Here is a 15,000-nt window from a genome sequence, read left to right on the forward strand (position 1 = left end):
ATTTTTATTAATTATATATAAAATAATAATAATATATATATTATGTTTATTTATATATATATTATTATTTTTATATATATATATATATATAAAATAATAATAATAATAATAATAATAATAAATAAATATAAATATATCTATCTATCTATCTATCTATCTATCTATCTATATATATATATATATATATATATATATCGTACCGTTGAAACATAACCCTGTGCCCCCCACTCTAGTCTCCAGGTGGTTCAGCCCGGCGCAGTATGGACCTGTCTAAGACGGGCATTAAGATCCTGGTCCCGAGGAGCCCTCTGATTGGCTGCCGGGACTCTGAGGAGTCTCCCAGCGAGGCCGGCGCCGTGGAGGCCGTCGCCGTGGAGACGCACGCCGTCCCGCCGGAGGTGGCTCTGGTGGGGGGGGCGCTGGGGCCCGGAGAGGAGAGGGCCCGCATGGGGACCAGGCCCCGCAGCCAGAACCCCCCAGGACCCCCCCCCAGGCTGCCCCTCACACCCACAGCCATGCGCTCACTCTGCAACACAGGTAAACGGACGCCACGGTCTCCATGGAAACACACACACACACACACACATAGACAGTGCTGCTCATAAGTATTCATACCCACGCTAAAGTTGACTAAAAAGAGGAATAAAAAAATCATCTTTTGGAAATTGATCTTAATGACTTAAAGGTATTGTGGAGGATTTTCTTTTTCCGGGTGGATCATCAAGACTATTGGTCCTCCTAGCTGTCAATCATTCTGGCGCTATGTTTACGTAAGGCCGTGGTACGTGCTCGTCCCTAGGGTAGTTTTCGCTTTCTGCGCATGAATACTTTCAGGTGTATAGGTAGTGAGCTTCAGCTACGGTTTCAGCCATTCATTGAAGCTCGCCGTTCTCACCGTGTTTATTCAAAATGTCTGAGGGTCGCAAGAGAAAAAGTGTCTACGAAAGGTATGACCAGAAGAGAGAGGCCTCTGAAGAAAGAAACAAGACCGGAGTGTTTTCGGGAGAATGTTTCACACGCTGGCGTGCGCTAAAAGCACAGGCTGGGCTCTCCACTGATGCCTCAGTCGCCAAGTTTCTACTCCACAGGTAAAGTTTGGCTATTTGGAGAAATCCATTTAAAATCCCTGCTAGTGAGAGTTGATGTAAGCTATGATTAGCGATGCTAGCCCTGGCACAAGTCACGCACACACACGGTAAACATCTCCATTTGTGAAAAAGTGCAAATCTCAAATCTGAAAGTAGCTCGTATGAGCCATGCCGACAGCAACTTGTAAACAGTGCACTCTCGTGCACACGTTTAATAGGCGTTCCTTCTCGGGAGCAGGTAGAGGGTTGAGCATGTGCATTTTTTCAAAAAGTGGAGAGGGCGGATCTTTTCTAAAATTCAGGATAATCCTCCACTATACCTTTTTAATTAAAAAAATGAGGAAAATCTGACCTTTTAAGGACACCAATTGTTTTAGTGAATGAATAATGTTTCGTAAATAAATAAATGTTCTTCCTTAAAATACAGGGGCCATAATTATTCATACCCCTATGTTAGATTCCCATAGAGGCAGCAGAGGTTATTATAAAGGCCAGTTATTACATACAGATACTATGCATCCTGGTAGTTCCCCATCATTACCCACCTTTCCCTACATCACATACCATACCAGGGTATGTGATGATGGGGGGTATGGTGAAGGGTATGTGATGATGGGGGGTATGGTGAAGGGTATGTGATGATGGGGGGTGAATGGTATGTGATGATGGGGGGGTATGGTGAAGGGTATGTGATGATGGGGGGGTATGGTGAAGGGTATGTGATGATGGGGGGGTATGGTGAAGGGTATGTGATGATGGGGGGGTATGGTGAAGGGTATGTGATGATGGGGGGGTATGGTGAAGGGTATGTGATGATGGGGGAACTTTACCAGGATGCATAGTATCTGTATGTAATAACTGGCCTTTATAATAACCTCTGCTGCCTCTATGGGAATCTAACATAGTGGCATGAATAATTATGCACTCTGTATTTTAAGGAAGAACATTTATTTATTTACGAAACATTATTCATTCACTAAGATAATTGGCGCCCTTAAAGGTCAGATTTTCCTCATTTTTTTAATTAAGTCATTAAGATCAATTTCCAAAAGATGATTTTTTTATTCCTCTTTTTAGTCAAGTTTAGTGTGGGTATGAATACTTATGAGCAGCACTGTCTGTGTGTGTGTGTGTGTGTGTGTGTGTGTGTGTGTCTCTGTTGTGTGTGTGTGTGTGTGTGTGTGTATGTGTGTGTGTGTCTCTGTGTGTGTGTGACAGTGTCTGTGTGTGTCTCGTGTGTGTCTCTGTGTGTGTCTCTGTGTGTGTGGCTGTGTGTCTCTCTCTCTGTGTGTGTGTGTGTCTCTGTGTGTCTCTGTGTGTGTGTCTCTGTGTGTGTCTCTGTGTGTGTGTCTGTGTGTGTCTCTGTGTGTGTGACTCTGTGTGTGTGTGTGACTGTGACTCTGTGTGTGTGTGACTGTGACTCTGTGTGTGTGTGACTGTGACTCTGTGTGTGTGTGTGTGTGTGTCTGTGTGTGTGTGTGTCTCTGTGTGTGTGTGTGTGTGTGTGTGTGTGTGTGTCTCTGTGTGTGTGTCTCTGTGTGTGTGTGTGTGTCTGTGTGTGTGTGTGTGTGTCTGTGTGTGTGTGTGTGTCTCTGTGTGTGTGTGTGTCTGTGTGTGTGTGTGTGTCTGTGTGTGTGTGTGTCTCTCTGTGTGTGTCTCTGTGTGTGTGTGTGTGTGTGTGTCTCTGTGTGTGTGTCTGTGTGTGTGTGTCTCTGTGTGTGTGTGTGTGTGTGTGTCTCTGTGTGTGTGTGTGTGTGTGTGTGTGTGTGTGTGTGTGTGTGTCTCTGTGTGTGTATATGTGAGGTCTCTTTCTCTAACGTATTAAATAATGTAAACTACCGTTTTGTGTGCTGAATGTGATGATCAGGTAACTCTGGGTTGATGGAGGCGGTCGCTGCCAACGGGATGTCTGGCGTGCAGAGCGTGGTTACCGGGGCGACCGGTGTCACTGGGGCGACCGGCGCCACCGGGAAGCGGCGTCTGGAGGAGCGCTCTGCGTTCGACAAGCGTCTGAGGTTCAGCGTTCGCCAGACGGAGAGCGCCTACCGCTACCGCGACATCGTGGTGAAGAAACAGGACGGCTTCACGCACATCCTGCTGTCGACCAAGAGCTCTGAGAACAACACGCTCAACCCTGAGGTAATGACCCCCAAAACTGCCCCAAATTACCTCTAAAACTGCCCCAAATTACCTCTAAAACTGCCCCAAATAACCCCTACAACTGCCCCAAATAACCTCTAAAACTAACCCCTAAAACTGCCCCAAATAACCTCTAAAACTGCCCCAAATTACCTCTAAAACTGCCCCAAATAACCTCTAAACTAACCCCTAAACTGCCCCAAATAACCCCCAAAACTGCCCCAAATAACCCCCAAACTGCCCCAAATAACCTCTAAAACTGCCCCAAATAACCCCTACAACTGCCCCAAATAACCCCTACAACTGCCCCAAATAACCTCTAAAACTAACCCCTAAAACTGCCCCAAATAACCCCCAAAACTGCCCCAAATAACCCCTACAACTGCCCCAAATAACCCCTACAACTGCCCCAAATAACCTCTAAAACTAACCCCTAAAACTGCCCCAAATAACCCCCAAAACTGCCCCAAATAACCCCCAAACTGCCCCAAATAACCCCTAAACTGCCCCAAATAACCTCTAAAACTGCCCCAAATAACCCTACAACTGCCCAAATAACCCTACAACTGCCCCAAAAAACCCCTAAACTGCCCCCAATAACCTACAACTGCCCTAAATAACCTCTAAAACTAACCCTAAAACTGCCCCAAATAACCCCCAAACTGCCCCAAATAACCCCCAAACTGCCCCAAATAACCCCTAAACTGCCCCAAATAACCTCTAAACTGCCCCAAATAACCCTACAACTGCCCCAAATACCCTACAACTGCGCCCTAAATAACCCTCTAAAACTATTCCCTACAACTGCCCCAAATAACCTCTAAAACTAACCCCTAAACTGCCCCAAATAACCCCTACAACTGCCCCAAATAACCCCTACATCTGCCACAAATAACCTCTACAACTGCCCCAAATAACCTCTAAAACTGGCCCCAAATAACCTCTCAAACTGCCCCAAATAACCCCCTACAACTGCCCCAAATAACCCTCTCAAACTGCCCAAATAACCCCTACAACTGCCCCAAATAACCCCTACATCTGCCCCAAATAACCCTACAACTGCCCAAATAACCCCAAACTGCCCCAATAACCCTAAACTGCCCCAAATAACTCCTTAAACTGCCCCAATAACCCCTACAACTGCCCCAAATAACCCCTAAACTGCCCCAAATAACCCTACAACTGCCCTAAATAACCTCTAAAACTAACCCCTAAAACTGCCCCAAATAACCCCAAAACTGCCCCAAATAACCCCAAAACTGCCCCAAATAACCCCTAAAACTGCCCCAAATAACCTCTAAAACTGCCCCAAATAACCCCTACAACTGCCCCAAATAACCCCTACAACTGCCCCAAATAACCTCTAAAACTATTCCCTACAACTGCCCCAAATAACCTCTAAAACTAACCCCTAAAACTGCCCCAAATAACCCCTACAACTGCCCCAAATAACCCCTACATCTGCCACAAATAACCTCTACAACTGCCCCAAATAACCTCTAAAACTGCCCCAAATAACCTCTCAAACTGCCCCAAATAACCCCTACAACTGCCCCAAATAACCTCTCAAACTGCCCCAAATAACCCCTACAACTGCCCCAAATAACCCCTACATCTGCCCCAAATAACCCCTACAACTGCCCCAAATAACCCACAACTGCCCCAAATAACCCCTACAACTGCCCCAAATAACCCCTACAACTGCCCCAAATAACCCCTACAACTGCCCCAAATAACCCCTACAACTGCCCCAAATAACCCCTACAACTGCCCCAAATAACCTCTAAAACTAACCCCTAAAACTGCCCCAAATAACCCCTACATCTGCCCCAAATAACCTCTCAAACTGCCCCAAATAACCCCTACAACTGCCCCAAATGCAGCCCACACACATGCAGAAGATTACTAATAAAAATATTAGGGTGTAAATCCTCCATCATAACAACAATGCTCCAAGGTCCAAACGCGCCTGGCTTTTAAAGGGAATGGGAGATGATCTCTGATTGGTTGATGAATGGGAGATGATCTCTGATTGGTTGATTGCATGTTACGCCCAAAACACACCTCTGATTGATGAAGACACTAAGAACAACCCTTTAGAACCAGGCGCCCGGCACACACAGACCCTTTTATCAGCCGTCAGACTAGCAGAAGAGGATTTGGACACGCCCTAAACACACCTGCACCAGGCGCTCCACACTGTGACCTCAGATCGTCAAAATAGGGCCCTCTAACCTGACCCCTGACCTGAGGCCACGCCCTCTAACCTGACCTGAGGCCACGCCCTCTAACCTGACCCCTGACCTGAGGCCACGCCCTCTAACCTGACCTGAGGCCACGCCCTCTGACCTGACCTGAGGCCACGCCCTCTAACCTGACCTGAGGCCCCGCCCTCTAACCTGACCTGAGGCCACGCCCTCTAACCTGACCTGAGGCCACGCTCTCTAACCTGACCTGAGGCCACGCCCTCTAACCTGACCTGAGGCCACGCCCTCTAACCTGACCTGAGGCCACGCTCTCTAACCTGACCTGAGGCCACGCTCTCTAACCTGACCTGAGGCCACGCCCCCTACATACTAGACTCCTCTCCTAAATATTTTTCAATTCAATTTTATTTATAGTATCAAATCATAACATAAGTTATCTCGAGACACTTTACAGATAGAGTAGGTCTAGACCACGCTCTATAATTTACAAAGCCCCAACAATTACAGTAATTCCCTCAAGAGCAAGCAGTGCGACAGTGGCGAGGAAAAACTCCCTCTTGGGAAGAAACCTCGGACAGACCCAGGCTCTTGGTAGGCGGTGTCTGACGAGCCGGTTGGGGGTGTGATGAACAGTGGAGATAGTAGTCACATTAATAAAGGAACAGTGACTGGATGTAGCGGGAAGCTGCAGGGTTCAGCAGGAAGCTGCAGGGTTCAGCAGGACGCAGCATGACATTGCAGGGCACCGCTGAGCTCAGCAGGGAGTGCAGCAGGACCACGGCGACAGCTGCGACCAGGATCTTGGTGCCAACGTTCTCCAGGGAAATACGCTGGGGGAAAAAAGCATAAGGACTCCGGGGAGTAAACTCCCCAGAAGCTAGGATTAGTAACTTTAGTAATTTAGTAATTTCTGGGACGTGCTGCACACAAATAGTAATAGTAATAGTAATAGTAACAGTAATAGAAAGGGAGAGGAGAGAGCAGCTCAGTGTGTCAAAGGAAGGAAGTCCCCCGGCAGTCTAGGACTATAACAGCGTAACTATAACAGGTAACTAAGAGAGACAGGTCATAAGGAGAGGTAGCTTTTTCGGGCTTAGAACTCTCCCCCTGCCGGATCTGGCTTGGCTGGCCTGCCTCCCTCTACTTTGTTATGTATTATTAATCTAACAACTATGAAGAGAAGCAGTTGGGCCAGTTAGGTGAACACTGCAACTCCTCCACCCCTTAAACTATAAGCTTTATCAAATAGGAGAGTTTTAAGTTCATTCTTGAATGAGGTGACAGTTTCTGCCCCCGAACCCAGATCGGGAGCTGGTTCCATAGGAGAGGAGCCTGATAACTGAAGGCTCTAGCTCCCATTCTACTTTTAGAGACTCTAGGTACCACCAGTAACTCTGCATTCTTGGGAGCGCAGTGTTCTAGTGGGACAATAAGGTATTAGGAGCTCTTCTAGATATGATGGTGCCTTTAACCATTTAGAGACTGTACTGCTGGCAGCAGTGCTCCTGTTGTGATGACTCTGTACTTCATCAGACGGCTGACGGACGACAGGGAAGGGGAGCACTGCAATATGGCGTGACCATCAGGAACTGATATATACACACCACCTACTCAGATTAACACCAAACACAGGTAGTAATACATACCATAACCATCAGGTAACTGATATATACACACCACCCTAACCACAGGTAACGATATATACACACCACTAACCAAGGTCTGATATATACACACCCCCAAAAACAAAACCATCAGGTAACGATATATACACACCCATCAGGTCTGTATATAAACCTAACCATCAGGTAACTGATATATATACAACACCTAACCATCAGGTAACTGATGTATACACACCACCCTAACCATCAGGTAACTGATATATACACACCCCCCTAACCATCAGGTAACTGATATATACACACCACCCTAACCATCAGGTAACTGATATATACACACCCCTAACCATCAGGTAACTGATATATACACACACCTAACCATCAGGTAACGATATATACACACCACCCTAACATCAGGTACTGATATATACACCAACCCTAACCATAGGTAACTGATATATACACACAACCTAACCATCAGGTAACTGATATATATACACACCACCCTAACCATCAGGTACTGATATATACACACCCCTAACATCAGGTCTTATATATATAATAAAAGATATATAACCCTACCAAGGTACTGATATATACACACCCTCTAACCATCAGTACTGATATATACACACCACCCTAACAAGGTTATATACACACCCTAACATCGTCGATATATACAACCACCTACCAAGGTACTGTACACATATATACACACCACCCTAACATCAAGTAGATATATACACCCACCCTCCATCGTAACTGAAATACACCCCTAACCATCTGATATATACACACCCTAACCATCCTGATATAACACCTAACCATCGCAAACACACACCCTAACATCGCTGAGAAACACCCTAACCAGGACTGAGATATACACACAACTAACATCGTAACTGAGATATACACACCACCCTAACCATCGGGTAACTGATATATACACACCACCCTAACCATCGGCTAACTGATATATATACACACCACCCTAACCATCGGGTAACTGATATATATATACACCCCCCTAACCATCGGGTAACTGATATATATACACCCCCCTAACCATCAGGTAACTGAGATATATACACCACCCTAACTATCAGGTAACTGATATATATACACCACCCTAACTATCAGGTAACTGATATATATACACACCACCCTAACCATCAGGTAACTGATATATATACACACACACACACACACACACACAAAACCATCAGGTAACTGAGAGATATACACCACCCTAACTATCAGGTAACTGAGATATACACACCACCCTAACTATCAGGTAACTGATATATATACACACCACCCTAACCATCAGGTAACTGATATATACACACCACCCTAACCATCAGGTAACTGATATATACACACCACCCTAACCATCAGGTAACTGATATATACACACCACCCTAACCATCAGGTAACTGATATATACACACCACCCTAACCATCAGGTAACTGATATATACACACCACCCTAACCATCAGGTAACTGAGATATACACACCACCCTAACCATCAGGTAACTGATATATACACACCACCCTAACCATCAGGTAACTGAGATATACACACCACCCTAACCATCAGGTAACTGATATATATATATACACCACCTAACCATTAGGTAAGATATACACACAACTAACCATAGTCGAGATATACACAAACACCATAACACCCACCAAGGTAACGATATATACACACCACCCTAACAAGTAACTAGATATACACACCACCCTAACCAAGGTACGAGATATACACACCACCCTAACATGGTGAATATAACACCACCCTCCATCAGGAACCATTCACACCACCTAACCATCAGTCGATATATACACCACCCTCCATCAGGTAACTATATACACACCACTAACCATCAGGTAACTGATATATATACAACTAACCATCAGGTAACTGATTATACCACCCTAACCATCAGGTAACTGATATATATACACACCACCCTAACCATCAGGTAACTGATATATACACCTAACCATCAGGGTAACTGATATATCATACACCTCACCCTAACCATCAGGTAACTGATATATACACCCACTCAGTACCAAAAACCACTAACCATCGGGTAACTGATATATATAAACAACCCTAACCATCGGGTAACTGATATATATACACCCCTAACCATCGGGTAACTGATATATACACACCAACCAACCATTAGGTAACTGATATATACACACCACCCTAACCATCAGGTAACTGATATATACACACCCAACCATCGGTAACTGATATAATACACCCCTAACCATAGGTTTATTCCTCAGTATTCCACCTAACCATCAGGTAACTGAGATATACACACCCCCCCAACCATCAGGTAACTGATATATATACACCCCCTAACCATCAGGTAACTGAGATATACACCCCCCAACCAATCAGGTACGATATATACACCACCCTAACCATCAGGTAACTGATATATACACACCAACCCTAACCATCAGGTAACTGATATATATATACACACCACCCTAACCATCAGGTAACTGATATATATATACACACCACCCTAACCATCAGGTAACTGATATATATATACACACCACCCTAACCATCAGGTAACTGATAATATATATAACACCTAACCATCAGGTATACACACCTCCAACCATCAGGTAACTGATATATATATACACACCACCCTAACCATCAGGTAACTGGTATATATACACCACCCTAACCATCAGGTAACTGGTATATATACACCACCCTAACCATCAGGTAACTCATATATAACACACCCCTAACCATCAGGGTAACTGGTATATATACACCACCCTAACCATCAGGTAACTGGTATATATACACCACCCTAACCATCAGGTAACTGGTATATATACACCACCCCAACCATCAGGTAACTGATATATACACACCACCCTAACCATCAGGTAACTGGTATATATACACCACCCTAACCATCAGGTAACTGATATACACCCCCCCAACCATCAGGTAACTGATATATATATACACACCACCCTAACCATCAGGTAACTGGTATATATACACCACCCTAACCATCAGGTAACTGATATATACACACCCCCAACCATCCGGTAACTGAGAGATATACACCACCCTAACCATCAGGTAACTGAGAGATATACACCACCCTAACCATCAGGTAACTGATATATACACACCACCCTAACCATCAGGTAACTGATATATACACACCCCCCAACCATCAGGTAACTGATATATATACACACCACCCTAACCATCAGGTAACTGATATATATATATACACACACACACACTAACACACACACACACACTAGTCATTGACCCATTTTCAATTTTAGTTTTATATCAGTAAATATGGGAAGTAGAAACAAACTGAAAATGTAGAAGAAAAATTTTACAATTTAAAACGTTGGAAAAAGCTAAAAAAAATAGTGAACATTTTTGAATTTTTTTCAAGGTTGACGAGAAGACAACACAAGGGTTAAGTGTGTGTGTGTTTGTGTGTGTGTGTGTGTGTGTGTGTGTACAGTATAAAATGTATACCTCTGCCCCAGGATGTTTGTGAACTCCTACATATATAAAGTGTATATATTATAGTATAAAGTAGAGCTGGGCAATATATGTATATTATATCGTGATATGAGACTACATATCTTAGATTTTGGATATCGTGATATGACATAAGTGTCTTTTCCTGGTTGTAAGGGTGTGACGAGATCTCGTTTTACGAGATCTCGCGAGATTAAAACGTGACGAGATTTCTCGTCGAGGTGAAAAGTTGTCTCGTGAGGCGATGTGATGTCAGCGTGATGGAGCGTGGAATTACTATTGAAGATCCCCCTGCTACTTTTAAATCATTTGTGTGGCAACATTTTGGTTTTCCTGCGGAAATAATAAACGGCCAAAGAGTGACAGACAAGACGAACACAATATGTAAACATTGTAAGAAAAAAATGCCGTATACCGCGGCTAACACGAGCACTATGCAAAAACACTTACAGCACCACAACAGCTCTCTACTAACTACTGCTAGGGTGACCACCCGTCCCGCGTAGCGCGTGCGCGCACAGCGTTTGAAGCCCAATTCATGCGTCCCGCAAATTGAGACCGTGTCACGCATAATCAATGCTTGCTCAAAAAAAAAGTTGGTTGCTCTATATCCTCGAGAACAAGGCAGCCAAACGAACATTACTTGACAGTTCAGCACGCTACTGTTGCCACACCCACCCCTCAGTTGAACTGCTTACTAGGTTGTTGTCAACTTTTTGTTGTTGTCATGACAGCGACGACGCCACGCACGCAGTACCGGACACACTGGGAAGGAACTTTTAGATGCGCGCTTTCCAATTCGAAAAATTGAGAAAGAGACTGAGTCTGACTCTGAGGCACCGCCATCAATTAAAAGAGAAGGTGTGGGTACAAGAAAGACTGGGAAAATGAATATTTGTGGCTGAAAGGTGTTGAGGGCAGAGGTTAAATTGGGCCGGAGCGCACCGGAGCGCAGCTCCCCCTCCTCAGGTCCACAACACACCCTGCTGGAGCTCAGCTCCGTCTCCTTCAGCATCAAACATTTTGCCGGGGGTTCAGCCCCGAATGTTTTGAGTGTAACCCCAAATGTATTTTGAAAAGTTGACTGACAAATATGGAACCCGGACGCCGCTTAATGTCCATTCTTGCTGTGCAAAAGCGCAGCTTCAGGTTTATGGATGCGCTCTGCTGTGGGGATGCTGCGGCAGATGTGTCGCGTTTGACTCCCGTGTATTTCTGCCAGAAGTTTCGGGTTTCCACCTACGATGTTTAGCACGTAGGCTACAGCCACTTCCCTAAACGTCTCAAATGGGGCTCTGTGTTTCAGACGGGGCTCTGTGTCTGTCAGGAGGTTCTGAGATCTACCGTAACAGCAGAGCAATCATCAATGCACGCAGCAGACTACGGTGCAGGTAGCCTATAGATTATTTTCTAAAATATAGTGACTTTATTCTCGTAATAGCCTATATTATAACTTTATTTTTTTCACAAAATATCCCCGTCCTTCAAATCTCAGAGAGCACAGATGGGATGAGTTATATTTTGAATGTGCACAAAGTTTTGGACGTGAGCAGAAATCTTGCTCAATCATCTGAAATATTACAATCAAGAGGTTTATTAATAAATTAAATGAATAATGTATCACTGAGGTGAATAATTGTCATATGCACATTTAAGGAGGTTACTTCCCCAACAAAAGATGCAAAAAATGGAAGAATAAATGAGGCCTAAGCTACATGTGTGCTGACTCAGATATAATTAGAAAAGTCAATCTAAAGGAGAATAAATAGATGAAAGCAATACAGAATTCCTGACAGCCTTACTGCAATATTTTCCATTATGTTGTTATATTTGGATTGTAGCCTAATATTTTCCTTTACATAAAGATAAAGGTAGAAATAGGTGCATAAAAATTCACCAAAATGCAGAAAATGAAGTGTTTAATGCTATAAAAAATTCTGGGGAGGACCCACAGACCCCCACATCATAAGTCACCAAACAAATCTGGAAGCAAAACCTTGGCCTTTGGGTTTGCCAGGCCAGTTATTATGCAACCCTACCGCATTAATAAAACTGGAAAAGAGCCCATTTGGTGTAAAACACATTACGTCATTTTACTGCCCGTCGGGGTTGGGGCACCCGCGCCAAGCAGTGTCCCACATTGTCCCTCAGAAACATACCCCTTGTCCCCCTTGGGCTTATTAGCAGGTGGTCACCCTAACTACTGCACCCGCAACGAAAACATTAAAAGGGCAAACAACTCTAAAAGCCTTTGCTTCTCTGCCACCGGTAAGTGCAAGAGCCACGGCAATAACGAGGGACATAGGCGTTTTCATTGCAGCTGATATGAGGCCATTTTCTGTGGTGGAAAAAAACATTTTGCAGTGTTTGCACGTCCTTTACTGCATATAATTCATTAAAATAGTTAAAAAAAAAGTTAAATAACATTCATCATTAATAGTTGATTTCAAAATGCACCTAAATTGTTTTGCATTTTGTGATTTTTCAGTTGAATAAAAAAACTATTTTCCATTCATATATTTCATCATTGAGGATTTCTTTAAATTTTTTTTTTTAAATCTCGTCTCGTTCTCGTGAACCCAATCTCGTGATGTGTCTCGTCTCGTGGAGTAAGTGTCTTGTCACACCCCTACCTGGTTGTAAAGGCTGTATTAGAGTAAAGTGATATAATGTTCTGACCTCACCAGACTGTAACCGTTCTATTATTCACCTTTAACCTTCAGTCATTATATCCACATTACTGATGATTACTGATCTAAACTTTGATTGGGTAAATATTTAGTGAAAGCACCAATTAGTCAACACCACAATATCGTTACAGTATCGATATCGAGATATTTGGTCAAAAATATCGTGACATCTGATTTCCTCCATATCGCCCAGCCCTAGTATAAAGTATATAGTAGGGGTGGCACGGTTCACCAAACCCACGGTTCTGTTCGTATCACGGTTTTTGTGAAGTCCGTGTACGTTATGTGCTGGCGCTACCCGAGCTGGCTGTGTTCTCTGCTAAGAGAGTCGCTGCAACCTTTGGTTTTAGTTCAACAGATTTATTGACATCCAGTTCCAGCAGGTGGATACACTGCTTGTTGCTTGTGATGGTATGTGTGCTTGTATGTTTGTGTGTGTGTGTGTGTGTGTGTTTGTGTGTGGGTGTGTGTGGTTTTCTGTAAAATAAAGAAATACAGAATAGGAAAATATAACCTGTACATAACGAATACACATATATACAGATTAAAAGATCAATAAGCAACCACTCACTCTGCAATATACATAATTATAAGCAATATACATAATCGCTATGCAATTAATAGTTGTTATGCAAACAACCAAACAATACTGGATGGTAATGGAGATTAACACGATCCAATGTAGTAAATAATACAGGTTATTATACAGGTACATCTATTGGCCACTAGATGGCGCTCTAAGACCACAGATGAACCTAACAGCTACATACAGGTACAGTAGTCACTAGGGCTGGGAATCACCAGAGGCCTCACGATACAATATCATCACGATACTTATGTCACGATACGATATTATTGCGATTATAAACACAATGCAATATTCTGCGATATACTGCAATGTATTACCTTTTTTCCAACAACACACATATATAGAATAATAGATCCATACTTGGCGTCTGTGTATCGATACAGTATTGCCACAGAGTATTGCGATACTATGCTGTATAGATCCCCCCCCCCCCAGTAGTCATGTGATAGACCAGGCGCTAACAGCACGGTGAAACGCGCTTCAACAATTAAACCAGCAACAGCATCGCGAGTGCAGCAGCTGAACTAATCTTCGGCAGGATTGTAATTAACGAATGTACAACACTGTACTAACATGCATCCATGAGTCAAAGTATAAAGGTCCCATATTATGCTCATTTTCAGGTTCATAACTGTATTTTAAGGTTGTACCAGAATAGGTTTACATGGTTTAATCAGAAAACACCATATTTTAGTAGTACTGAACATTGCTGCAGCTCCTCTTTTCACCCCGTGTTCAGGTCTCTGTTTTAGCTACAGAGTGAGACATCTCTTTTTCTTCTTCTGTACTATCTTGGATTGCACTCGCACATGCTCAGTAGCTCAGATCGTAGATCATGTTCATATTCAAAAGAAAGGCTGTTTCTCCAACTTCAGTCAGTTCCAAGGCAGGATCAGCTGGGAGACTTCTTCTAAACCAGGGAGCACATGGAAGTAGTTCTTCTGGAGATTAGGGTGAACTAGTGTGTTGTAGCAGTGCTTTGCTATTGAGAACGAGCTAGCATGCTAACGGTTGTGGTTAGCCGGCTGGTTTCAGCTAGTGCCGTAGAAAGCCGTGCCGATGTTGACCAGCTCACCAGGAGACTGAAGGCAGGAC

At 43.7% G+C, this 15,000-nt stretch overlaps 1 protein-coding gene across 1 annotated transcript in view; it reads left to right on the plus strand.

Moving 5' to 3' along the window:
* Nucleotides 1-15,000, plus strand: part of cdyl (chromodomain protein, Y-like) — a 22,217-nt gene that overhangs the window by 1,654 nt on the left and 5,563 nt on the right. The window contains exons 3-4 of the mRNA XM_039816047.1: nucleotides 234-537; nucleotides 2,956-3,253. Of these exons, the coding sequence (XP_039671981.1) occupies nucleotides 234-537; nucleotides 2,956-3,253 (602 nt within the window). The remainder of the gene's footprint in view (nucleotides 1-233; nucleotides 538-2,955; nucleotides 3,254-15,000) is intronic.

This window comes from Perca fluviatilis, chromosome 11 (assembly GCF_010015445.1).
Source record: "Perca fluviatilis chromosome 11, GENO_Pfluv_1.0, whole genome shotgun sequence".
Lineage (NCBI taxonomy): Eukaryota > Metazoa > Chordata > Actinopteri > Perciformes > Percidae > Perca > Perca fluviatilis.